Source organism: Magallana gigas, chromosome 3 (assembly GCF_963853765.1).
Source record: "Magallana gigas chromosome 3, xbMagGiga1.1, whole genome shotgun sequence".
Taxonomy (NCBI): domain Eukaryota; kingdom Metazoa; phylum Mollusca; class Bivalvia; order Ostreida; family Ostreidae; genus Magallana; species Magallana gigas.
In genome coordinates, this window is record NC_088855.1 from 23,151,537 (window position 1) to 23,179,255 (window position 27,719).

Here is a 27,719-nt window from a genome sequence, read left to right on the forward strand (position 1 = left end):
GGTTTGATGGATGGTTCATTCATGATTCCAATATGACACGTACCACATCTCTCCTCGTCGCTGCCATCCAGACAATCCCGTTGCAGGTTACACACGAAGGCCAGAGGAATACACTGTCTGTTATCATTGCATCTGAACTCATTTACACCGCACTCTGTCACAGCTACAACAAGTCAACAACAAATAGTCACTACCTCAATGTCAAAACACAAGATAAACAACCCATATAACAATACAGCTGATCATGTCTACAACATCTGTACACTGTACATAACTGCAGACCAAGTCACATAACATTCATACCTAAACTTAACCCAAAGGCTGACTATTGTGCTTCAAATCTAACAACAAAGCACAACAATTTCACCAAAACAATAAAATAATTAATTAATAACCTATGTTATATGATGGAATTAACAATGATTAAATTTTTTTTTCTTTCCAAAGATGTAAACAGAACTGTTGTCAAGTTTGGATATAAGGTTTGTAACAGCATGTTTGAACTGGTGCTTTTCAAGGCACTACCTTGTATGATAACTACATCATCATTAAGTGATTTCGTGTACTGTATATTATCAACAATTTTTAAATTCCTTTATTATATATTTGAAATACTTATATTCATAAAAGCATCACAACATATAAGTACTGTATACATACGACAGTTCTTTTCATCTGATCCATCAAAGCAATCCTGCTGACTGTCGCACCTAAATATGGCATCAATACAGTCGCCATTATCACACTGGTACTGACCGATCAGACACGTCTTTGGGACTTTACCTACAATTAATAACATTAAAAAATCAGTTCTCAAAGTACTTGGCCATGCTTTCAAGTAGTTTACTGTAGATTCCTATTTATTTAATAAAATACGAATAATTAATATTTGTGAAAAATCGCACAATTACATCTTGCAGATTTTAAAATCTTGCTTTCATTTTTTGGACAGATAAAATGAAATGAAACTATGTTAAATACTTGAATTATTGATTTTTTTATTCTTGCGATTTAATGCAAAACAGTTAAATTGCAGATTACTGTAAGTATACTTGTACAATGGAATCCATTATATTCAATGAAGCCAAACCTCATAGATAGAAACGAAGTTTAATGGGAGACATTAATACAGAGATAACATCCCTGGTTTTATCATTCTCTACAATTCTACAAATTATTGTTTTCCATGATATGATGATTCATTAAAAATATCATATTCAGCAAATTTATAATACAATTAATATTAAAATAAGGAGAATGAGACTGACTTTGCTGTTGTGTGATTTGTTATAAGTAAGTATGCTACAACTGTGTTTTACTGTTAGTATATTATAATTAATATTAATTATCATTTCTGATATACTCTAATTAAAAGATGACCTGCCTGTGAGCACTGAGCAATGTGTAGACTTACTAAATAAGAACTCTTTTTAACCATCAAGATTCTTTATGATTCAGATAATGTTGAATGACCTTAGAGTTTATGTATTGGTATCTCTGACCTACACTCCTCAGGTAACAGAGTTTGACATCTATTTCTTGTTTAGTTCAACGGAAAAAGCTTGATAGGATATCACGCTGCTTGTCAAAGAGTCTTTCCATGGTTTTTTTCACATTTTTTTTTCTACCGGTACTGTCTTTAATTTATAATCAAATTATATTTCTGCAGAAAAGGCTCAAAATTATTTTCCTACCTATAGAAGTATAGTCCATAATGGCTTTGATGGCAAAGGTTGCTTTAGTTTCCTCAAAAGTAGTCTTCTCCAAGTTGAATTCCGAACCGACTGTAAAATCCTCATCATAAGCGGTAGCGTAATAGTTTGTGTAAAGTTCCCTGATAGAGATTCCCGGGGTCTCGTCTGTAGCACTAGCCACCACACCCTCCTCAGCGTCCCTGGAGTAGAACACACCAATGAAATCCCCTGCCTCGGCCAAGAGAGGGGTGGGGAGTGTCACAGTGATGTTCCCCACCGTGTTTATTGCCGGTAACTCCGTTTTCCCGATGAGTGAGAATTTGTAGTCATCCGTCTGCCTCCAGATGCCCACATAGCCTGAGTATCGTGGAATGATTCGGTAATACTGCCAGGCGATGACATAGCCACGGCACGGGAAGATGTTATTGATCAGGAAGTTGGCTCTGTTGTCTCCGATCCGGGGCAGAGACTCCGGATCTCTCCCAACGTATTCCGGACAAATGCTGCCATCTATGGAAATGAAAGCAAATTTGTTTTACTGAAATAGATACACTGAAACAAACCCGAAATAGATACACTGTACTACAAATTTTTGAAATAGAAGAATTTGGATACCGTGTCATTTGTACATGCATGCACTTACACTTGAAACCTTGATTTGGGACAAAACTGTATTAATTTCAAAAATTGATTTTTTATATAATTGATATGTTGCCAAAATTCTTATGGTCTGTCTGTTGTAAAAACAATTATGACAAGTTTGCGGTCAAACGTTACTTTTGCATCAATTCCATCATTTTTACGTGTAACTTGCACAATACAGTAAAAACACAAAAACACACGACAAAGCACAGAAACGAGGCACTTTCAAACTTAATTCACAATGTTCTTATAAGTCTTCAATTCTAATATTTGCCAATTATATTGATAAGAAATGTTGAGTACACTTAGAGTGATTGAAACAATGGAAGGAACATTTCTCCTCACTGTTAAATTAAAATTCAAAAATAGCTTTCTTTTAGATATGAAAGCTGATCTGGTAACTCTCACTTTCAACCTTTTTCGACTGAATAGTTCTAAATAAATGGATCTTATCAGTTGACTCATTGAAGTAACTACTCTATAAAGGTCCTTGTTGTTAACTACAATATAATTTTCATCAAAAGATTTTGAAAAATGCGCCATGATGCATTAAGTCAAGGGGCTTAATAATTGAGCTGAACATGATTTGCTCTTCATTTATGAAAAAAATTATACTTTCAAACAGATATAAACTTAATTGGTGTAGACAGTTTAAGCTTTATAAACCATGAATTAATTATCAATGATAATCATTAAGTTCTGTGTCATTTTGATATATTGACAAAGATAGACCAAAAAACACATACAAACAGACATGCCACATCTTTTAAAAAATAACACACAAAAAAACACTATGCTGATGTGTAGAATTGCGAGTGACAAAAATTTGAAATATTGCGATACCATGGCTGACAGAATTACGCAGTAATCATTCCGTTCCATTATAACTCTCCAATTTCATTGCTCAAATATACTGCCAAGTCATTCTGATAGGATCAACACTTCAGACAGGTCATATATGATATGCATTTATATAAACTTGCTCATTTTGTTAAAGGGTTTTCTATATAGATACATTTGTACATAGACAATTCCAAAGACTTGCACATTTTCTAAAATGTGGTTTATCCCACCAACAAAGTGTTAGCTGTATCAACTTTAATCCCGTGTGACAAGTATGATTTATTACACAACAGTAACTCTTCCTTAGCTTATGCCACAGCAGATTCCTATATTTAACCAGCATTCTTCATCAGTTAAAATTCATCCCCATGATTCTGATGAGAAACAAACTGGTAGGCAGCTGTCAGAACAGTTAACGATAAGAATAGAGCTACCAGGTACAGAGCATATTGGTTATTGTGGAGCAAAAAAAAAAATCATTTTCACGCCACATAGTCACCTCCCATTCTCATAAAACGCACTTCTCTCAATGGATGAAAAAAGTTGTTATTTGTCGCAGAAAAAAAGAAGTCTCATTCAATTTAGAAAGTTCAAACTTTGGTACAAACCTTGCAGAATCAACTTTGATGTGAGGTCTATAGCGTACACATAAAAACAAATTTTAAAATTCTCCTAAATCATATTTTTTGGAGTAATGAAGGATTAATATATCACAATATCATAAAACTAAAGAGAATTTGACAGCTCTTCCCTCTCCAAACCTTTCCTCTGATCCAATAGTTTAACCACTGTTAAATTTGATATTAAAACTTCATTAAAAATAATCTTGATCATCAAGTGCAATTTTTCAACTTTGAAATATTGCATGCATGGTTAATTTCATAAACATGACTACAGGATTTAACTTCATCTACTGAGAAATAAATTATGTCTACTTTTATTAACTAGCTATCAAAAACATAACAATAAGGTAAAAAACCAATCATATTTCTAGCTTACCTTTTAAGGGTCTGAATTCAAATCCGACAGGACTAACAGTAAAAGGGGAAATAACTCCAGTCTGTAGTGCATTGTTCAGTGTATCAAACAGAGCTGAGCGGTCATGAAATCCCTCAGATCCCAAATCAAAGGTCACCATCAACGACCCCGGGCTGGAGAAACAAAAGAAAACATGCTTAATAATATACAAATATTAATTAATAACTAATGGAATCAGAATATTGGTACTTGTCAATATATCTTTAATTCAAATTTCAGAAATTTAAGTTTGACTATTTATACTGCTCTGAACAGGATTAAGTTTGCTCATTGCTTCTTTCACTAATTTACTTCTTTAATTAACTTGTATAATGCGCATAAGCTCCTGGAGTACAATGAATAACTAACAATCATACATTCCTCCAACTGAACAATGTGGAATGTGAATAAAAACATCCATGCATTTATACTAAATTAGTTTTTAATATACAAAAAATAACCCTGTACATGCAAAAAAAAAAATGAACGAATCAATCACTACTTGTCAATTTTTTTTCACAGGGGAAATGATATTTAACAGGTGTTTAAGAACTCGAAGTAAGGAAATACCATATCAATCTGAAAATCTAAAATTCAGTTAATATATAACTCTGTATGTTACAAATGTAGGTGTTCTTTTCAAATTTGTTTTCCTCACCTGAACTGTAAAACCACCACGGTTTGCTGTCCTGGGACCCCATCAAACTGAAGCTGTATGGCGGAGGCCACTTTGCCAGACAGTTCCCTGAATGCCACTGATGAGGTATCGCCCAGCTCATCTTGGTACTGCAGGCTAGTGATGTTGATTGTACATCGGTAAAACTCTGTAAGAGAACAAACAAAGACTGACTGCAACTGGTCAAAACTCAAAGGTGCATCAAAAATTTTCTCTTTGTTACTACATTCTAAATTGTTTGTCTACATGCATGCAGGCTTTACATGATTCTTTCATTCTTTTGAAAGAGGAGAGCAGCAGATTGCTCCCAAGATAATGCTGTTTTGGCTCATAGGAATTGAATTCATAGAATTAAAGCATTTCTAGACTATTAAAACACTGGAAAAGTCTTGTATTTCTGTCTTAATGTACATGTACTGTGGAATCAGAATTCGTGGTGGCTCAAATTTCGTTGTTTTCTGGGTAGCCCTCCCCCACGAATTTAAGTCCTCTATGAAAACACATTTTGAAAGAGTAAGTTTTCTTACTTAAACTGAAAACCAACAGATCCTCGAAATTACATCCCCATGAATAAGCAAAAAACCAACAATCCACAAAAATTGGCCCCCACGAATTTAAATGATTCCACAGTATTTAAATATTCCATGAAACTTATGAAAGCATTAGCTGTGGAAAAATTCAAGCATCGACTGCTACAATATTTGACATTTGTACAAAATTATCAGACATAATATATCGCAGCAGCATGCACATGATCTAAAAATTTGACGGTCACATATATGAGAAGTTCAATACATCAGTGTATAGCTAATATTGGATTCATTTACTTCTTGTCTTTTCTCATTAGAAAATGGCAGGCTTTTTTAATTTAAACTAAATTGTTAACATTAAAACCAATTTAAAACCACATATTGGTTAGTGATCCATCTTTGCAAGCCAAGAGTTTTTGGTCTTCTCTGCTCATCATAAATGGAGCAAAGTGGACCAAAATACCCTGGCCTAGTGATGATGTTAATATATAGTAATAATGGTACAAACAAAAATATATCTATTTTTCTTTGCTTAAAGTAACATTGCACAAAATAATTTATGGCATTCAAAGTCATATTTACATCTACAGAATATTTTTTCCTTTATGTCTTAATTTAGAAAATCGATTGTACCAGTAAATTCACAGAGCTTTAGATATTGACAGCTGGCTTAAAACTATATACATGATCCAGATCTATAACCATGCAGTTTATCGATCGACTGAAACCTTCAGCAACTCTATAAAAATCATGGACTGCACGAAATAATCATGATGATGTCAGAATCCTATTCCCAAAAGGACTTGGCTATTTCTATTTTCTAATATATAGTTAAGTTCGTTAACAATAATATAGTTAATTTCACCTACGGTAATTCTATAATTTGTTAAAGGAAAGATGTAAATATAAACAATAAAATGCTTTCTTTGATGATTCATGCTGGTTATGAAGGTAGCAATCATTGCAGAAAAAGTACACATAACCTGCGATAGCTTCTTTCATAACACACATGAATCACTAAAGAAATCCTTTTATTGTTTAAACATACACAAAGGCCATCGGTAACCTGTTTGTCACAAGCTCTGAGTTTGCGTTTGCAGTACAGATAATTGTCGTCTGTGACAAGGCAATAAGAACTCTTGCTTTATAGATATAAAGCCATTATTCCATTAATTGTTGGTGAAAAACAAACAGTACAAATTTCCTTCAGCCACTGGGACTTCTTACAGTAGCAAATTTTCTTTGATCATACATTCCAATGACATTCCAACCATCAGAAGATATAGCATGGGGTCTTGAATCTCTGTGTGACACTGAGTATAATCATATAATACTTTATAGTGTTCACTAAAAACAGTAGAACAAGCCACTTTGTGTTCATTTGTCAAAACTATTGCGATCTTATATTCTGACAAACATATATGTGGGTTTTATGGGGTTTTTTTGCGTAGCATATAAAAAACACCTCAATTTTGTGATTGCAGCATGTACATATACATGTACTAGCTGCAATCATGATTTGCACAGTTAAATAGAAACCTTATTTAAAAAGTACAGAACATTTGGAGAAGACAATATAAATCTTTACTATCATTTGTTGTTCTTAATTTGGTACTTAAAGGTATTTGCAAATCACGTAATGTCATAAACTCAGCTCGAGAAACCTCATGCAGGTTTTAGTTCCTCACTAGCTACTTATTACAACAACAAGAGAAGAATATATAGTGCCAACAAAAGATAGGTACAGCATGCATAAAAGATATTCATCACATATCTGCTGATTAATCCATTGTGATCTAATCCCACGGTGTTCCAGAAATTACATAATCTGCAAAATTTGACTTTATTTGACGTAATTCACACAATACACGCAAAGATTTTTGGTATATTAAAAACCCATCTATCACAAAACTTAACAACTTGAAAAATTCTCTTTCACAATTATATAATGCATCTGCATATCTAAATAATGGTAATTTGACAGCTAGCAACCATTTGAATTTCTTTAAAATGCAGTATATATATATTGTTTACGATTTATACAATCAATTTTGGCCTTCATAAAAAAAGGGTGAGAACATATGTCATTAAAGAACCCCCCCCCCCCCATGGTTCGTGATTAGATAGATGATTTTTTCTTACTCATTACTTATCTATATCCATCCTCAGGAGTTGAAAAACACAACTTGTTGAATATACTGATAATCTAATTCAAACTCATGGGAGACCTATTAATGATACATAATTATTTTTCCATATATCTTCCAACCAATTCAAAATAACGAAATTGAAACTCAGTAATTTTTTATGCTGATATGCGAGAGATTACAAACTAATAGCTGCTGCGTTCCACTAAACGCGTAGAATATATCAATGCTTCACCATCCTCTATGTATCAAAACACTTAGAGTCTGTACATAGAACATTCCAGTGTTTTCCCTACAAACATGCAAATGAAAATTTGCATGAAAACAAGCATGCAAGCAACTAGTTGGTAGTAAACTCTTGAAATTCCAGCAAGTTTTGAAATCAGTTATTTGGGGATTGGGCCCTTACTGTTTCCAAATGAAGGATTCAAAAATATAACAGAAAATGGCACTTTCTTTGTGTGCTAGCTTGCAGTGAATCACGCCTGATTAGAGACAGATGCAATACTCTGTAATGATCGACAAAACTTTTCTTTCAGGAAGGTATTCAAGTTTCAATCTAGTTTCAAGGCACAAATAATGAATACTGCTAGCTTATAACATAGTGATTTACGGGACAAAAATGAAATTCTGAAAAAATTTCAAAAAGTCCTTTATATGTTGAGTCATCTCCGAATAATGGCCACGCAATATGGGCCAAATATATTAAAGTTTCACAATTGATCAAAAACTTAAATCAGATAAACTTTCAGACATATGTCAATGTGCAATTCCTCCCTCATATTCTGGCCAATTTGTTGTTAACAATGCCTTTATCGTCAAAATGTGAACAGCAGTTTAAGTATATGTTGAAAAAAAATCATTTTCCTAATATTTAAATTTCATCCTATCCATAGTTTTATAGAAGTTTATAATTCCAGAATGCAGCAATGCATTTGACCCCTCCAATTTATTTGCAGTATTGACAAATAACTTGTCTAAAAATGGCTTTTTTATGGGGCTAAAAAGAGCGAGACCCTAAATATAGTGACAGAGCTACTATAGCTAAAGTTATAATGTATTCAATTTTCACATCCATGAATTTTCTTCATTGAATTTTTCTGACAAGTTTCAAGAGAGATATCATGTCCCCATAAATATTTAAGGTCAGGTGAGCCAAAGTCAGATGGAATTCACCCCCAGGTGTGTAATGCTGGGACCAAGTGTATCTGATCCCCGAGTTATCTGTATGAATACATGACAATAACACCTGCCTTATATACCTTCGAAATCTGACTGCCATCATAAACGATGCCAAGTTCTTTTGAAATTTCTCTGTTTGAAAATTCCCCACCATGAAAAGTTTGTCTAGACAACATCATGAAAAATGATTTTTTTATGACTTCCAAGTAAGAACACATATGGATGATGTTTCACTATTATAGATGCGAGGTCAGCTGACTTTTTCACCAAAGACAGATTGAATTCTTCTGCCATATAAAAATGAACAAAAAGAGTAAATAATGGCAATTTATGTAGCTATATGGGGATATTTATGTGGTATAGGACACTTCCATACTACCCATAGTCCTCTGTGTCTCCGCATACAGAGATTCGTTTGGTACAAATAATCTCTTATGGAAGTTTGATTGACATACTTCATATCGAAATAAACAGTAAAATCAAGTATAATTTTACAAATGCTTTCTTTTCTTATAATGTTACCTAATAGTGAAACGCAATGGGCTAGTGCATTAACTACGAATCTGAAAGTCATGAGTTCAATTCCCACTGCTACTTTCATAATTTTCACCTTTCCAAAAAAATTTAAAAATACATGTATATCTTTTTGTCAAATGTTGTCAAATTTAAACCAGTAAAAGTACTTTGTTTTTAATATCCTTTTATCCACATTAATATCAACAGGTGTCCTTTACCACCTTAATAGAGTCTTGGAAACAAAGTTTAATATTAATTGTAACATGTTTGGGGTCTATATGGTTATTGGAATGCACGTACATCATTCCTGAATAGGTCAACTTCAAAGCAAACTCAGTTTGAATAAAGTGTCTTAATCAACTAATTAAAAAAATCTTCTTATTTACTAGTATGGTTATAAACCTTTTACCTAACGGCATCAAGAAAGCGAGATAGAATGTATCTACTTAGATAAAATTCATTTTCAAATCTCATCAAACAGGGAGTGTACAGTCTTTTAAAGAATCCATATTGATCAGTGTAAGTTTTTATAGCAGGTTGATATCTAGAATTGACCTGATTATAAGATTTTGTTCACAGAAAGAATTTATCTAATGCCAAGATGAGCCTTTATATGTGGATAGCTCGGGTTACTTAATAGATAAGGTTTTAAATTGTGATCGAAATAATCTTTTAAGGGTAAAGATGTCCCTGTGGTACAATGTACTTTTATTAATGTCAGACATCATTGGACAGGGTAGCATTTCTGTTCATAAAGCATTTATAGTGATTAAAAATAATAATAAACTGCATGATGTGACACCATTTGAATTACCTTTCATCAGCAGACATATACATGTATAAACAAAGATGTAAACTAACTTAATTAGGTCCTAAAGCACAATATCTCTCTCTCTCTCTCTCTCCCTCCCTCCCTCCCCCCAAATGCCAATCCAATTGTTTTCGTACTTTATACTTCTGACAGAAGTTTGGTGTTTCTTAACTTCCTTTGTCACAAACTACCAGCATTGCTGTTCATCAATTAGCAAATATTCTCCTACAGTTCACAGGCTGTTTTGCATTATTTGTTTTATGTACACCATATAGAGCCTAATTATCCCTTACTTTCTCTTTACAAATAGCTTTTCTAATTAAACTGAAGGAAGATATTTTCTGAATTTTCCTACACATTTGCATGGCAGTGCTTCATTGACATCAGATCAATGCCAGCTTCAATCATAAACTTTCACCGTTTTTATTTTCTTGACCCCAGAAGATGTGATCTTTAAATACACACTTATGTATTGTGTCTTCTTGTGATATAAATTTCTCCTCGATTAAAAAATGCTTAGTCAATTCTCAATCAAGGATAGCAAATAGCAAGCCCCCCCCCCCCCCCCCCCAGCCATAAGTTGCCATTGTATTGTCAATAAGGGGTTAATCTTTGGAAGAAAAAAAAATCATAATATTCTAACAGTTGCATCAGGTATTTGAAATATTGGCATCATCCTTATTAGACAAACATCGGATATAGTTCACATACAGACAAGAAAAGTACCGTAGTCTGTAATCATATGTTTCCTCTACCAGCGGGACAATCTTACAGGGAAAATTTACACTGATTCTATGAGAGATCACTGATACCTAGCTCACAAAATACTCACAAAATACTGAAATTCCACATATTTTGCGAGTACATGTACTTAATTCCGCGATCCTGCTATTTTGGCATCAAATCGCAAGAATATAAAATTGTGAACACAGAACTTTTTCCCTTATTTTTTATTCAAAATATAATGAAGAGATTTTAAAATCTGTGAAGGGTGCTTATCGCAATTTTACATGAATATTAATTCCTCACATTTAATTAGGAATCTACAGTATATGAATGTCACTTGTATTGGGTTTGCAGCAAACGCAAATCAAGGAAAAACTAATGTCATTTTTCTTTTACCGGAATATCCCAAAGTAATAACTTTATTCCTGCAATGATAGCTAAAACATTGATCATTTTTCTAAAAATAGTTTTCATACTTCTTGTCCATTATCCAAAATAAATGTTATAAATACTTTACCCGGTACTTTAAATCTAACACAAAAACTATATATAATTCAGTCTTATTAAGGCAATATAATGACTCCGGTTGGAGTTGACTATTAACTTTTCAAAATGTTATTATAACCATGAATACCGGTATGTCCCTCAAAAATAATTTTAGATGACATATGCATGTACTCTTTGATACTTGAAAAACTATAAACTATAGCTTAATGTTCATATGTCTAGGAATTTTCTATCTCTTGGAACATTTCAAGGCCCTTAATCACTAGCATACAGTGTCTGTACAGAGAATTGCCAAGATTGACATCACGCTTGCTATCGATAGATATATACATATTGTCTTCTTCGTGGCTCAGAACTCAGCCAGCAACCATTAGTCAGTGATGAAAATAAAGAAGCAGTTTGGCTAGTGTACAAACAACAAGATTATTGTGTTAATTATGCTTACAACATCACAACACCCAGTAGGTTTTTTTGTGTGTGTGGGTTTTTTTTATTTTTAATCTGGAGCCCCCGCGAGATCAGATGGCAGTCAAGTGGCTGTATATTATCTTGTGTAAAGAGATCCATTAAGAAGATTAAGAAAGAAAAAAAACTTCATAAAAACCTGTATACTTTTTATCTTAACCTGCAAGGTAAATACATAAACAGTCACTAGGGCTGGTCTACGGCCAGTTGCTTGGGGGCCCCGTGTCTGTGTGTGAGAGTTGACCTCCACTGAAGTAGCATTGTGTGTCTCAAGGTAGACAGTCTGATGAGCCATCAGGGGATCAGATCGAGAGTCAGCAAATGAAACAATGCTAATCTGTTAACCCGCTGCTCCTACCTCTGCCATTAACAACAGGTGAAGGATTTATTACACCTGCAGATGCTAAAGAGCGCAATTTTCTTATCTACATATTGACATATTTTGTAAGGGCTTTATCTCAGAGTTTTTTTGTGTGGTGTATTGCACTGCATGTGCGATTTGTCAAAAATATAAATAATATTCCACCAGTCGAGTTATTTGATATTACACCTGCATTAGATTTCTGCAGTTTTTCTCTAGATTATATCATAAACATGAGCAATATTCCAGGTTTATAAATATATATATATATACATAACATCGTCATTAAAAGAAGGGTGGTATTTGTATGTAAGAAAAGTATGCAGTGCTAGCTCCCACACAAATCTCTTGATCTTTCTCCCATCAGCCCTCTGCCTCTGTGGGCCGTCACACTCACCTGGTGCTGTGGATGGGGGGTTGATCACTGTCACTGTTCCGCTGCCCTCCTCATCTCCTGACCCCTCGTCCTTTAAAAAATCCTCGTCATCCTTTAAAGTGTTTTCTACTGATCGTTTCTGGACCACAACCTGCGCGTCCTCAAATTCAAAGTCCTTCTCCTGCAATAGAACATAATAAATGATGCAAATCGTTCAATGCATAATTCTTGTCATCTGAATTTATTTTTTTATACCTGTGTCAAATAAATCAAGAGCTAACAAAATTATTTGATGCCAGTCGGTTTAACGCTGTTTGCGTACTTGCAGAATATTGAAAAACACATACTTAGATTTAAAAAATAAGAAAAAACGATGTACATCTCCTCTTAATGAAGTCATAAATATTTTCATAGGAATCCCAATTTTCGTTTCTTTTTTAAATATGATCATGCATGTGCCTTTAATTCTAGAGTTTTGTGTTTTTTGTGCTTGTCATATTGTAATCTTCAATGTTAAAACCTAGTTCTGAAGACAGAGTTCTGTGCATTCCCTCTTTTGATTGATCAGCATCAAACTCTCTCTTGCAAAATCCTTGTTAAAATTGAAGTGATTAACCCTACACAAAGATTTACATTACACAGTCTGGCAAACTCTTGAAATTTCCAGGATTCTGGGATCTTGCTTGAGATGCATTTCCTGCACTTCTACATTATACCCTTTAATCCCCTCGTCATCCGAAAGAAAAATAATTAAAAGCTTAGTCAGACCTGCCCAAAATTTATCTTCACAGCATCTTACCAGATGACTAATCTATTTTCTTATTCAAAAGCTGTTTAGTCTGGCTCCATATTTCTTTAATAGTAGTAAATACAGGTTCTACTCTTTTCAATGCTATCCCACCCAAAATGTTGGGCAAGTGTGAGACACTGTGTCATATTGTTGGGTGATCTTTAAATCTGGTAAATATTGATGAATTCATGCATACAATCTACCCAGATTATCAGAGAGAGGTGACATGTTTATCAAGTAACGTTATGCCAACAGGAAGATAGGGCTTTAGGTGATCTGTGACAAGGCAGCATTTGACATACACAATACCACACAACAAGATACTAGCTCTTACACAATGACGGGCTAGCTACTCAAATCAGGCAGTCTGAAAATCTCAACCCTGAAAGTCAAAATAGTTTAAACATTTCAGACACCAAGGAAAGTCTCAAGCGAAGTTTCTTGAGAAGATCATCTAATTATAAGGTACAATATGCTTGTTCACACTGAACTTGGAGATTGGACCCCCCCCCCCCCCCCCCTTTAAAAAAAATAATATAAATCCATGAGACTGAGGTGCACCGTTTCATTTTTGTGGTTTCTCCAAAACAAAGCTCGTAAGAAAGTTGTCAAGTACATGTCTGCATGACAGGAATTACATGCATTACCAACAAAGACATTTCATAAATTTTATATTACATCTATATTTTGTTCCAAAACTTGTTTTTCTCTTCAAGCCTGATTATTTTTTCATCATACACTATATACACTTAACATTCCTATTACATGTAGTCATAACATGGTTATGGCACACACACCTGCACAAATTTCTATCTATTTGTGGTTGAACATGGAAGCTTATAGCGAACAGAGGCTGTTTTTGTTCTGCACAATTCATGTGCAATATAGAGTCCCATTTCAACAAAAAAAATTCTCTTTCATAAGAGATGGCTATGTTCAATTCACAAGCTTAAAGGATAAAAACTGCCCCCAGAAATATTTCTATGAAAGCAAAGTCTATTCTTCGTTTCATCACTCTTATCAAATCAGCTAGTCTCTAATACAAGCTGATAACAAAGCAACATACAAACGATATGCTATTGGGGATGTTTCGGTGAATATGTCAGATCAACATCTTTCATTTACAATGAGAGAAAGTCCTAAGCTTGGTGATTTTAGCCTGCCCAATTGTTTATTTAACAAGCTTTAGACCTCTGGACTATAACTTTCCAGTTTCCAACAAGCCAACACCAATTTACACTCCATTCCCCAATTTTATGGTACATAGATCTTGATTGCCTGGGAAATGGCCAGGTGTCTAGTTTAGTACCTAATCTACCCAGATTGACAATAGTCCCGAAATTACACTTAAAGCCAGGTATATTCATCCCAGACAATTTAATGCATTTGTGGACATTGAATATTCCCTACTCTCATGTCAAGTTTAATGTGTCCACCATTGAAAAAAGAAAAAAGACCAAGTTTTATCACCATTCAGGTGAACATTGGACAAGTTGTGTTTTACCTCGCATCAATGGCTATGATAGATTCTCCCAAAACATGCAAACAACAAACCAGCATGTAGCATATGCGGATAAGTGGGCAAGATGGGGAAGGAGGTCCAAACCCCCTCCCCTCCCAATATCCCTTGGACCCTTCTGGAAAAATGTCTGGACTGGCATATATATGTGTAGTGCTTCCCAATTTTATAGATAAGGAAGCAAAATTTTTTGTTATACTTTCATGTTAAATACTGAAATCTGATTGGTTAAGACGCAGTAAATAATATTTACTATTACCCTCAGCGTTAGCAACGCACTTGGCAACGGGTAACATTAAAAAATATTACATGCGCGAAAATTATGCGCGTACGGTTCGCTGTAGAATTCACGTTATTCCTATATAAAAGCAGTAAAATTTTCTTTAAAATTTTAAAAAAGACATTCAGTATAACAAAATAAATAGTGCCTGTTTGGGAGGATAACAGTTGAAATTGACACCCCTCGAAAACCATTGTCAACCTCCGCTTCGCGTCGGTTGACAATGGTTTTCTCGGGGTGTCAATTTCAACTGTTACCCTCCCAAACAGGCACTATTTATATAAAATCATATACCCAGTGACACGATTGAGTCATCTGTCAGATGCAAAGGTAGTGCAGTAACTATCAAAGAACAGGGTCACAGCTTGATCCAGGATTTCAATAGATCCCCCTAATATCTTTTACAAACTGTGAAGGAGGCAACAGCTTTAAATGGTCAAAATAAAGGTCTACTTCCCTGTGAAAAATGGTATGAAATAAGAGGTCTTGTTGCCGTTTGATAACAAGAAACTTATATTTGATAAGAGTGCATGGCTGTGGCTCTGTGGTCATAGAATTCACCAAAAGGTCTCGAGTTTAAATCTGCTGCAGTTTGGCAATGCATTTGAACATCTGGCATTGCAATTGAAGTCTGACATTTTGCAATGGTTCTTATCCTACGAAGTATTGCTTCATGTAATGGAAGTCTAACTATCTTCAATCATACATCTTCACAGAAACCTTAGGTGCCATACATGAACCCAGAGAACTAGCAAATTGTTCAAAGAATGCATAATGTGATTCTGCACTGCTTGCACTTTAGATACGTACATTTGTACAAGTACAAATTCTTTTTTTTCCAGGAAAAAAAAATCCATTATTGTTTCTTTGTAGAAATAATAAAGAAGTTTGGGAGTATTTTTCTTTCCTGTCTTGTATGAGATGAAGCCCTACTGGTTATAAATGAGATGTATGTAGAGAAAACAGATGCTGTGTGGGTAGTTTTAATATTTCTAGACCACACAGTCTCAGCATGTTGCATTATTTAGCAAATTACTGTGTTGATTTAATTTTTACTTTTTCTTCGTTTTTCTATTTCGTCTAGCTTAATCCTTTGGTCTACTCAAAGCGGAATTGTCCTAATTATTAATGAAAGCAACAGGAACAAAAATATTTTTGCAACAGGATCCAAGAAATTCCCATTTAGATGTTTATCCATGCTCCATTCCCCCTCTCAAGAGGCTCAAGAGATGGTCATTAAAAGTCAAAAACAAAGTTGTCAATCACCAATGCTTCTGCTTGTGCCTGGGTTCAGAAAATATAGGGACACCTTGAGATCAAATGCATTAGCGTTTGTTTTTCTACCTTAGTTGTGTAGAACTATCATACATTTTTCCTCATTTTTTTTTTCAAGAGAGGGTAATTTCAGTTGTACAAATATTTACAGGTGTAGCTATACACTCAACCTCTCAGACATCCAGGTGTTAATCGTCGAAGTTAGGACAGGTAATTTATACAAACAGAACGTTGTTTAATATAGATATCTATTCACCTTTTAAAATTGCTTACTACGGGAAAATTATTTATAAAAAAAAAAAGTGTTTAAAATTTACGTACAAACGCAAAACTTAAGATCTGTCAAATTATTTTTAGGAAAGAAAAAAAAATTAAATGCCAATCCTTCAATCTTCCCAATTAAGTTTGTGTTAAATTATATCTTAATTGCGCAAAAATAACTTACCGCCGACTCTCCATTCACGGGTCCATGGACAATTAAGCACACAAAGACTAATCCTAATAGGAGCCCGTGGGGTAGCGACTTCACTGGAGACATCCTCCTCCGCGAGAGAGAGGTGCAAACACTTATTCTCCCCCACTTTCAGGTCCCTTCGCAATTAAACGACCCGTGTCTTGCGTTTGTGAAGGAGAGGAAGAAAACAAACGCTCTGTGTTCAGCGCATTCGCCTGAAACACATCTAAGTCTCTTCGCCTTCGGCTGAGCACAAAAGTGATACTCTGCAACCCTTACCTCGTCTGCTCTCACGCCCTCGTATACGATGTACACGTGAAGAAGTGAAATTTACCGGGTGACCTACATAAGTTCGTTACTAGGGTTTATTGTTCTATACAGCTGCAATAATGCAATTAACATTCTCGTCATCTTTTTCTTCTTATTCATTACAAGTGGGTAAATACTTGTAAAAGTTAACAAAAAAAGGACAACTGCATGACGCTATTTGCACACTGATAAGGTATGTGATCGAATTACGGGTAGCACCGTCGAGTCAACCTTTTTATGGGGGTCAATAACTGTCAAGTGACATTGGGGGACAATTCTGTCGGATAAAAGACCTCAATTAAAATTTGCATCGAGATTGACACAGATAAATTACATATAACTTCACATATCTGTCTAGAATTTTTATTGCCCTGATCTCGTAAAGAAAATAAGTTTGGTCTGCAATTAAAGCTGTTAATTAATCAAGCGTTTTATGATACATTAAATGAGCAACACAACTCTATAGTTAAATGATTGTCTTTGATATTTAGTAAAAGAAAAAAAAAAGAAAGAAGAATTATTTACTCTCTTAAAACTTCCGAATCAATGTAGTTTGGAAAGAGTTCATGATTAATATTGAAATACGGTTTTCATCCAAAATTCAATTTTTATCGTGAAGTCGGAAATAGCAAATAATCAAGAAAACAAAAAGACAAGCTGACTAATATAAATTTTATAGATATAGTGAGAGAGAGAGAGAGAGAGAGAGAGAGAGAGAGAGAGAGAGAGAGAGAGAGAGAGAGAGAGAGAGAGAGAGAGAGAGAGAGAGGACGACGATGTCTGAAAACCAATGACATTTTAGCAAATTAAATCAAATAATCATATCAAACATGTAGCATCGATCTTTAAAAAAAAAAAGGGGGAGGGGCAGACTCATCCAAAAAAATCTTGACAAGCAAACATTCAACATCCTATTCGGGGGGGGGGGGGAGGAGGAGGAGGAGGGTGGATGAGTAGCAATAAAGCACGCTTATAACGAAGTGACAGGGAGGGCAATTTTGCATCGTTATAAACGCAATTCATAATATATGTAAGCTTCACAATACACATGTATGTTAAAAACTCCAGTGGGATGTAAATCGCTTCACTATAAGCGTAAATTTATACCTGCTCCTTAAAAGTAGGTGACATGTGACAATTGAAAAATTCGATTTTATGTATAATATGTAATATTAAGAAAATTGTTTGTTGGGAAAAAAGTGGAGAAGGGGGAAGCCAGCCCCCCCCCCCCAAATGCTACGTGCCTGTAGGTACATATTAATGTAACTTAACCACACCAGAGCCCTTTAATTAATAAATTTTTACTTTCATCGGTTGTGTCGTATAGTTTAGTCTCCATAACCCACCAGAGACAATCAATAGCAAACTATATATATATGTAAAGTTAAAACTCATATATGTATATACTCATGACTCTTATTTCGCCCTGTTAACTTTCATTGAACAGCTTTTGTTCCTTTTAAATTAAATTTTCCTGACGACAGTACGTTCACATTTTAGGGTCATTGCCATCGTATAGGAATGTATATCTTATCCGGTAGAATTAGGAGCATAACTGGATGAAAGAAACGCATTATCAAAAGAAATATTTTTGTGGAAACATACTTTTGGTAAAATTATTTCCCTTTGATAAGGAGCTCTTGAAAGTGAGTTGGTAGTAGGCGGACATACACCACTTTAGGTCATTAGCATGTGCGCTTCAGTGCCTAATACGTATCAGTATTAAAAGAAAAAAAAATCAAACATAGCCCTTGTTAAGCACGTTTGTTATACAGTCAGAAAAGAGGAGATGATTTGACAGCCCGGAAAAACAAACAAATAAAATGTTAAAATGTTACACCCCCCCCCCAAAAAAAAAACTAGGGATAGAATATTGCTTCCTTAGAAAGGTAGGAGGCTTCAAACTTTTTTGAAAATAAAATATTCCAATGGGCACTAAAACCCACCCAATCTCAATGATTGACTGCGTTTATAATAAAGGGATCCATGCAAATTCATTTTACAAGTGAGCAAAATCAATTTTTAACGCAAACTTTTGTTCTGTTTTTGAGTTTCTTATTCACAGCGTAGAGCCGGAACCCGACGTCCGGTTTAGCTCAGGAAAATAGGTTTGCCTGACTTCCGGTCCACAGTATTGTCAATGACGCTCTTTGACGAGATTTTTGCCAAAGTTTTCGCCTTTAAAGATGAGGGAAACCTTTGAAAAAGACCCACTACATGTATCTGATTTGTATGGTCCGAGGATTTCAGAATGGAGGGATAGGGAATTACAACTATCCCGACTGCACGAGGAAATGTAAACCTTTTTTTTTTTTATGTTTTCAGTTTGTTATTGTTTTTTATGCATAATAATACAATACAACACAGAACAGTTTTTTCCATAGGAATTGATATTGCATTTCAATTGCAATGGTTATTTTTATGCCAATAAAACTAAATATTAGATCTCTTTATTTGACAGAGTGGGAAAACGCGAGAGTCATCTAAATTATAGTTTAGCTTATGCACAGAACAGAGCAAAGAGACTTCAAACAAACCAGCTAGTAGATATCGAAAAATCCAGACAAAGGAATGAAAAATACTTACAGGTGAGGAGGAACATGTAATACACAGTCAAACTCCGTTTTCTCAAGCTAGATGGGACTGTTTAAAAAATTGGAATATCCGAGTGTTCGAAATATCGAAGGTAAAATAGATAAAAAATAAGTGGTTGGGATTTACATATCACTTCCACGTATCCATTGTATTGGAGATATCAGTATTCGAGATATTGAAGATCAAATGTACAAGTCAATCAACAGAATTGTCTTTACAAGTAAACTGGCACACAAATTTGATAATAAATTTTAACAGAATATGTCAATTTTTAATACAGATTTTTTCAATGAAATTTCACTGGGTAAAACTAACTTTTTTTTGACAGGATGTTATGCTAATAAGTGAGAATTTGAGAGTAGATGAAAGCAACCCAGTAAGCCCTAGACTGGCCACTCTTCAGGTTGGTTTGATAGAGATCTCTTGACCTTGAACAACACCAAAGCATTTGATAATGAAAATCAATGATTTTTAATTTTTGTTTGTGATGTACTTCAATTAAATTTATCTATAGTATTATAAATATTTTACTTTTTTGTTCCATCTAATGTCCAATACTTTAGTTTGTTATGCACCTAAAAAAAAAAGTTAATGCATTTTATGACCAGTTGTAGGTGCAAACGCACTTCTGAATCAATTAACTCAACTTCTTCATTTTTTGTCAGCTCTGAATCTGTTCGAGTAAGGAAAAATTTATGTTTATGCCTTGTGTATTATCTAATTATGGATTCGTTTTGGTGATGGATTTCCAAGCGCTTTCACACAAGAAAAAGAAACCTTTTGCCAGAATAATGCTTTCATTTTTTTTTTAATTAGTGGAATTGTTTGTAGTGCTAGCAGCTGCAGGTACATTCAAAGTTGAATTTATGCATATAAACTTTATCATTCATGCAAATAGAAACAAATTTAAAATGTTAACATTTTTTGGGGGAAAAATGAATGGGGGCAGGGGCAATACCAGGTAGTGCAAGATCTCATAAATCCACAAGCATTAATTTCAGGGATACCAAGCCTAACATTGCCAAACAGACTGTGCAAAAACCCGAGAGAAAGTTTATATCAAAGAAAAATAAAACAAAATATCAAAGTCTTTACCGTTTGAACCATCAAGTATTTTACAATTTAATCAGATTACTTTGAGCTTTCAATGTAGAAATGTGAATGATAAAACGGCTGTTGTTCTACTACTGGTAAGTTTTAAATGTTTCAAACAGAATTACTTGAAAAGTTTTCCTCCTTTCCATTAATTTGCAGTCAAATTACTGGGCCATGGTTAAAAGCCTCAAACCACTGTGGGAAGAAAATCTACAACCAACCAACCTTAGGTCATCTAGGACAGAACTCAGGGGTACACCCAGGGCAGAATCCCTCAACAGCGCTCGGGGGCAGCAAACGGGGGCAGGGGCAATACCGGGAAGTGCACGATCTCAGAAATCCACCAGCGTTAATTTCAGGGCTACCGAGCCGAACATTGCCAAACAGACTGTGCAAAAACCTGAGAGAAAATCTATATCAAAGAAAAATAAAACAAAATAACAAAGGCTTTAACATTTGAAATGTCCAAGTATTTTACAATTTATTCACTGTCCTGGGAACTGTGTAGATTTCCCCCCACACTGAATTGCTGTTGTATGTCTCGGGCAATAAATGTGTAAATGTTGTTATCACCCACGTATTTGTACAGCATGTAGAAATAGCAAAGGCATTTTACATGTAAAGTGTATACTAATCATTAAGGATGAAAAGACATTTCATATTGTTTTCATCCCCCTCTCAAACACCTCAGATAACCTAAAGTCTTATAGAACAGTCATTTTACCACTGTTCCTTAGGCTTAATAAACTTTAATGATTATATTGCCAAAAATATCATTAGGTATATATGTATTTTCATTTTTTTGAATACCATGCATTCATTAATTTATTATCTTACAGTATTTACGTTTACATTTCTCCATGTTTTTCCTATCAAAAGTTGATTTCCTTGTTTGTTCAGTGCTTAGAAATGCAGGAACCTTAGTATGGTGTAAGGTTTTTTTTATGTTTTCTATAAAAGAAATGTGTTGAAGAGCTGTTTCAAATGTATCTTATGATTACATGTACCATTACATGTATAAATATATGGCATTAATAAAGTTGATATTATAGAAATAGCTTTCCATGGAGATTTTCTTACATTGCTGCGAGTGATTGCACTATTTATTTTTATTCCTCCAACACATCAGAAGCTGTTGAAATGCAGATTTTCAATAAATCTGTAAAAAAAAAACCAGCATAATCTTCTGTTACTGATAATTACCCCCTATACTCTAACTGTATACTTAAGGGGAGACAGGATTTTGATCACATGACTTTTCTTGATCACATGACGGTAACATGTACCGGTATTATGGAATATATAGTACATGTACCATAATAGGTTATAAACAGTGGACGTCAAATTGTTAATTATTATTTCTTAAAAGAGAATCTTAATATATGGAAAAACTTTCCTATTCTTTATACTTTGTGCAGTTATTGCTCTGTGCTTTGTTAAAACAAACTTCAAGGTACAATTAATCAAGAACTTGCCTTTTCAGTTTAAAAAAAATTTGAAAAATCTCCCCTTTCTGAAGGCTTTGGACAATGATTTGAATTTGATAACATATCCCCCTCCCCCTTCTAGCTCGATAGACCAGTACACATTGGCTCTGGAAATGATGAAATATAAACTTAAGGCAGACACTGACTACCAGTAAGCAAAACACATTTTGATAAAAAAAAAAAAGCTCACTTGAGCATTCATCATGTGAAGTAATAAGAGGCCCAGGGGCCACATCACGCACATGAGCAATTATACCAGTAACCGTTACTGATCAGTGATCCAATCCAATTTATGCTATCAAATACAAAACACCTACCAATACTGAAGATCTTGTTTGGAAAATGTTTTCCAATTTCTTTACATAAGATCATCAAGAATCTTTTTTTCAAATTAAAAAAAATTTAAAGCTATTCTCAATTCACTCCTTTGTAAACCAACCAAGTTTAATTGAAATTGCTAAGTCCAAAATGTGAAAAGTTTACAGACGGACGGACAGACAGATGCCAGAAAAAAGTGAACAGAAAAACACTTGATTATCAGCTCAGGTTAGCTAAAAACTAACAAAACTGAGTAAAATTTTGTGTACGTTTTTAATGTGATTACAAGTTTTCACTTAAGATATATGAAGTTTTTGTCTTTTTCACACACAGTCAATTTCTCTATCCACATACATAAAATGTATGATCTAGTCATTACAAACATAATTCACCATATGTTTCACAACTCGTCACGATAAAATGTTATTCATAATGTACGTAACATTATTAGTTTTTGTTCCTGTGATGCTGATTATCGTCTCTTCAGATTCTCTAGGTTTGAATCAAAGTCTTTATCTGTAATATTCAGCATCAAATTGCCAGATTGCAAGTAGACACGGTTTTGAGAAGTAGCCAACTGAAAGGAAAAAAAACCCATTTAAAAACAAATACATGTGAAATTCATTAATCATAAAGACCCTGCATAGCAAACAGAATGTCCACTTTGCGTAACTGTTATCTCTGCTTATCTTCTGGAAAAAATCTTTATTTAACACACACTCTATGAATGTAAGAATATTCTTTAGAGGAAATATCATTTTATTCACCTTGTTTTTATAAACAATGATTTTTTACTTTTAATGTACCAGCTAACCACATGCTTACTCAAAAATGAAAGTTAAAGATCCAAGGAATCTTTTGAGTCTCACTATCAACTTTGCTGGTAATATCACAATTCAAGACACATGCCAATATGATACCCTCTGATGTATCAAGGTATCACACTACACCTAGACTTATCCTTTCTAAAACACTACGCCACAAGATGGCGATTATAATGTTTTGTAAGACTGTTTACATTGATCGATTTGTTTGTATATCGCCATAGCTCAGTGGTTACATTATTGGCCTTCTAAGCAGCAGATCATGAGTTTGAATCCACCTGGTGTTTTTGTTCATGTTTACTAAATTAAATTTTTGAAAATATTATTTTTCATCCAAAACATGTATACTTCTTATCCATTATCATAATATGCAAGTAATCAAGTAATTTTCTGCTGATTTGAGAAACTATATCAGGGTGTATTTAGCCACCTTAATTACACAATTTACTCACAGTTTTAGCAATCTTCTGGGCTGCTTGAATTTTTCTCAACTTCAAAAATCCAGGATTTTGTTGAATAGCCTCTCCAATGTACTTTGTGTCAAGGATCATAATCAAACATATCAGGGTAATTACTAATAATATAATACTTTTATACTGAAACAAAATGTACTTATTACATATTCTGTGAAGTACCGGCTACTCAAATTAGGCTAAAACTATCAAAAATGTAAACCAATCCTACCGGCAATGTTTTCTTTTCACATATTAATAGGTTTTGCTTTGAAAAATTCTATTAAAGCTGAACAACACTCATAAAAGGCATTGCCCTCTATTTCTCTTCCAAGCAAGTGAGACAGTAACATCAAATGTACAGGTCAATCCATTATTTACAAACAGAACATGCTCATAAAACAAGAAATACAGACAAATAATCTAAGACAATTAATGTAGGGAATACTACATGTTGACCATGAGTTTAAGGTATAAAATTGGGTATAGTTAAATCTTAGAGTTCAAATATCTGTGTAAAGGTGCTTATTTATTAGTCATGTTCAGCTTTAAATCATAAAACAAAAGAGTTCTTGAGATATAGACCAGGACTGTTAGACACAGGGCTTTTATGATATAGCGTAGACTTCAGTAACAGTTCACAACGCTCTTCTGAAAAAAATTCATCATTGATCAACCAGCAACTTCAAACCAATGTGCACCCTTCATTCAAATTGTTACTAACAGCTACATATATATGCTTTGTGTAATGAATTGTGTGAAAGGATATGAGTTTAGCAGCCTGCGCCTCTCCATCAGCTTGGACTATCTTCTGTTGTTTCTCCTGTTTGGCTCTCTCCACATAGAACTGGGCTCTCTGTGCTTCTTGTTGGGCAACCTAAATATGGGCAGTGAGAAATTAATGTAAATTTTCTCTGACTTACAACTGTTCTGTATATCAAAATACAAATTTGCCTTGCATAAGAATAGTGTCACAGCTGGCCTATTTAAACACTGTCGATTTTACCTTTGCTTTGCCAGTTGAACAAAACTAGAGGTACTGTGAGCAAGCTCACAATTGATACCCCCCGCTAAGAAAAAAATCATAACGCGTGTATTTTTGCTATTATAGAAAATATTGGATGAATCTATTTCACTGTCCATTTTCTATAAATAACAACTGCTTTATTTTTGAAAACTGTTAATTTTTAGCTTCTAATATTTCCATTAATACAAGACATGACACAGACAGAATTTAGCTTTTTTGAAACAATGACCTTGAACTTTCTCAATTGACATTGGGTCAAGGTCATGACACACCCTTTAATCATAAGCAATCTTTGTGTGAAGTAAGAACTTCCAATGTTTCTCCATAAGAAAGATATGGACCGGACACGAATTTTGCACTTTTTCTGCCAGTGACCTTGAGCTTGCCCAAATGACCTTGGGTCAAGGTCATGACACACCCTTAGGTCATAAGCAATCTTTGTGTGAAGTAAGAACTTCCAATGTTTCTCCATAAGAAAGATATGGACCGGACACGATTGCACAGACAGACGGACAGACAGACAGACAGACAGACAGACAGACGGACAGACAGACGGACGGACGTACAAGGTGATTCCTATATACCCCCCCAAACTTTGTTTGCGGGGGGTATAATAAAAGCAGCATGAAATCTGCAGTCTAATCCCTTAACAAAGTTTCTTTATCTCTGTCACGACAGGACATTTTAGCAGAAAAGTCTGCAAATAACATTACCAACTTACTTGCTTGGCCTCAACAGCAGCTGTATACTCTTTTCCGAAGCTGAGTTCTGTAATGGACACATCGTCCAGAATGATGTGGAAATCCTGGGCCCTCTCTGTCAGTTCTCTCCTGATTAACATACTCACTTGTTGACGTTGTGTAATTAGTTGGGAGGCATTGAATTTGGCAACAACAGACTTTAAAACCTGTCGATTGGAATTAGAACAGAGAATTGAGACCATTATACAATGACTTCAACTTTGCAAGGTGACTGGTAATCATATACAGATCCATCTATTGAATTACATCTATCATAATTTAGATCACAAACAAATCTTTGATCAGGAAAAATTGTTCAGACATCAATCACAACTTCAGTTTGACATACCTCATTACAGATAGAGGGCAGTACTCTCTCATCATAGTCTGTACCTATTTGTCGATAAATCTGGGGGAGAAATGTTTGATCTGGACGCGCCAACACTCGTAAAGATATATTCACCATTTGAAGATCTGCAATCAAAAATAAAAAATTTATTTGACCCATCTAATAAAAAGTGTTAGGTATAAATTTTTTTATAACAATATTACCATCACAAAGCTGATCTTTTAAGATCAATTACTTTATTGTCTGTTGATTAGTCAAAACAAAACTCCAACTTGATCCATACCTTATCATTCTGAAGCTTCACAGTAAGTTTCAAATCAATTTTTAAAAAAAAATCAGAAAAACTAAAGGAACTAAAATTGATTTTAAAAGCCATATACTCACCTTTGCTTCCAGTTGGTGAGGTGATCTTTCTTGGTCTGGCCCTAATGTCATAAATTATAGGGTACTGAAACCATGGCACTCTGAAAAGGAACAAAAACACAGTAGTTTGACTTGTTATTATCAACATTGAAAAAAAATATTACTTCAAAAATAACTGAAACAAGAACGTAAGTACTTCGAATGAAAATTATTGACTGATGTTTAACCTCGTCGAAGTCATTTAGTATTTTTAGCGAGTGAAGCTTGCGAGCTTAAAGCGACAGCTACCATTATGAATTTCACATTTTGTGCAAAACAGGTAAAACTATATTCTAAGAACTTCATGCTTCAAAAATAAAGTGTTAAAAAAGGTATTTATTTTCTTTTCATTTTTTTAAAATCATGTGGATTAAATAAATCATGCTAATCTTATATCTTATCATAATAATACACATGTACCTGGGTGTGCATACATATAATTATATGCTTTGCTCGCCCAAAAGGTCACACTATAAAACATATCAAAAGCTAATCTTAAAGTTGGTGGGAACCTGACAACAAACTTAATAATGGATAGTTTATTAATCATACCTATTGCAGTACTGCACCTGAATCAATTTTTTAACTCTCAGTATGAATAATGTGCGTCTTTTAGAGTGCAAATTAAAATTTGGTCAAAATGGTCAGACAAGACACTTAACTATAGTTGTTGTGTTGTCAGCCCAATTGTCTTAAACAATTTCAATTAGATTTCATAACCTCTGCTTGGGTCTTTTACAGCCCAAGATGTATTTAAATGTATTTGATACATTAGCTTTTTGCTTACATTTTAAGTCAGAGGAACACTTGACAGTTAATTTTGATCATTGTTATTAGTCAATGAATTGTTGTCATTGTTGTCTCTACCTGAAATGAAGACCTTCAGCTAGGACCTGCTTTTGGACACCACCAATTCGACTGAAAATTATAGACCGATGGCCACCATCAACTGAAATGTTAAAAACAAAATCTAATTGGAATTTAAACTTAAAACCGGCAATTATAAACTCTAAAAAGATACATAATGATGCAATTTTTTTTTATATTGCTAGGTTGCATAAGATTTTTACTGAATCTTAATTTGTGATAGATTAAATATTTTAACGATATGTCACCTGTATAAAATGACTGTTGGATTCCTATTGCAGCTCCAGCTAATGCCATTAACCCCACACCTAACCTTCCACCCTTTTTACCACCTTGGGCAAGTAAATCTTTCAATTTCTTGGGATCCATGCTTGAAAATATTCACATGTGCACCGGACAACTACGTCCTTGAAAAGCTTATATTATCTAAAAATAGAAATATT

General features: G+C 34.2%; 3 protein-coding genes across 10 annotated transcripts in view; 1 reads left to right on the forward strand and 2 right to left on the reverse strand.

Moving 5' to 3' along the window:
- Nucleotides 1-17,194, reverse strand: part of LOC105328642 (basement membrane-specific heparan sulfate proteoglycan core protein) — a 67,118-nt gene extending 49,924 nt beyond the window's left edge. For 3 of the 7 annotated variants that reach the window (XM_034481942.2, XM_034481943.2, XM_034481941.2), the window contains exons 1-8: nt 16,803-17,191; nt 12,515-12,674; nt 4,855-5,020; nt 4,179-4,330; nt 3,788-3,814; nt 1,695-2,204; nt 661-783; nt 44-163 (exon numbers count right to left, since the gene is read on the reverse strand). In XM_034481942.2, the coding sequence (XP_034337833.2) occupies nt 44-163; nt 661-783; nt 1,695-2,204; nt 3,788-3,814; nt 4,179-4,330; nt 4,855-5,020; nt 12,515-12,674; nt 16,803-16,895 (1,351 nt within the window). In that variant the 5' untranslated portion in view covers nt 16,896-17,191. Of the gene's footprint in view, nt 1-43; nt 164-660; nt 784-1,694; nt 2,205-3,787; nt 3,815-4,178; nt 4,331-4,854; nt 5,021-12,514; nt 12,675-16,802 lie in introns of all 7 variants that reach the window. The other 4 variants (XM_034481940.2, XM_034481939.2, XM_034481944.2 and 1 more) reach the window with 4 other exon arrangements.
- A 1,991-nt stretch (nt 17,195-19,185) lies between these two features.
- Nucleotides 19,186-21,846, forward strand: LOC117692816 (uncharacterized). Of its 2 annotated transcripts, XM_066078981.1 has the most exons (5): nt 19,186-19,416; nt 19,582-19,708; nt 20,044-20,118; nt 20,381-20,396; nt 20,970-21,194. In XM_066078981.1, the coding sequence occupies exons 1-4, from the start codon at nt 19,307-19,309 to the stop codon at nt 20,384-20,386; spliced, it is 318 nt and encodes a 105-aa protein (XP_065935053.1). In that variant the 5' UTR covers nt 19,186-19,306; the 3' UTR covers nt 20,387-20,396; nt 20,970-21,194. The 2 variants fall into 2 exon arrangements, with proteins under 2 accessions (XP_065935053.1, XP_065935052.1); XM_066078980.1 differs by lacking the exon at nt 20,381-20,396 and having other exon boundaries at nt 19,189-19,416; nt 20,970-21,846.
- Nucleotides 21,847-22,869: 1,023 nt separating this feature from the next.
- LOC105328645 (prohibitin-2) lies at nt 22,870-27,700 on the reverse strand. The gene is made up of 8 exons (XM_066078982.1): nt 27,525-27,700; nt 27,277-27,358; nt 26,392-26,471; nt 26,008-26,132; nt 25,640-25,825; nt 24,659-24,768; nt 23,892-23,967; nt 22,870-23,192 (listed from the first exon to the last, which is right to left on the reverse strand). The coding sequence occupies exons 1-8, from the start codon at nt 27,643-27,645 to the stop codon at nt 23,088-23,090; spliced, it is 885 nt and encodes a 294-aa protein (XP_065935054.1). The 5' UTR covers nt 27,646-27,700; the 3' UTR covers nt 22,870-23,087.
- Between the last annotated feature and the right edge of the window lie 19 nt (nt 27,701-27,719).

What these genes read in the sequence shown, in the direction of transcription:
- LOC117692816 (XM_066078980.1), top strand. Translation starts at nt 19,307, where the DNA reads ATGAGGGAAACCTTTGAAAAAGACCCACTACATGTATCTGATTTGTAT. An exon ending in TCCCGACTGCACGAGGAAAT is followed by an intron (nt 19,417 to 19,581) that starts GTAAACCTTTTT and finishes TTTATTTGACAG; the next exon opens with AGTGGGAAAACGCGAGAGTC. An exon ending in GGAATGAAAAATACTTACAG is followed by an intron (nt 19,709 to 20,043) that starts GTGAGGAGGAAC and finishes TTTTTTTGACAG; the next exon opens with GATGTTATGCTAATAAGTGA.
- LOC105328645 (XM_066078982.1), bottom strand. Translation starts at nt 27,645, where the DNA reads ATGGATCCCAAGAAATTGAAAGATTTACTTGCCCAAGGTGGTAAAAAG. An exon ending in CCAACAGTCATTTTATACAG is followed by an intron (nt 27,359 to 27,524) that starts GTGACATATCGT and finishes TTAACATTTCAG; the next exon opens with TTGATGGTGGCCATCGGTCT. An exon ending in CCCAGAAGATTGCTAAAACT is followed by an intron (nt 23,193 to 23,891) that starts GTGAGTAAATTG and finishes TTTTCCTTTCAG; the next exon opens with TTGGCTACTTCTCAAAACCG.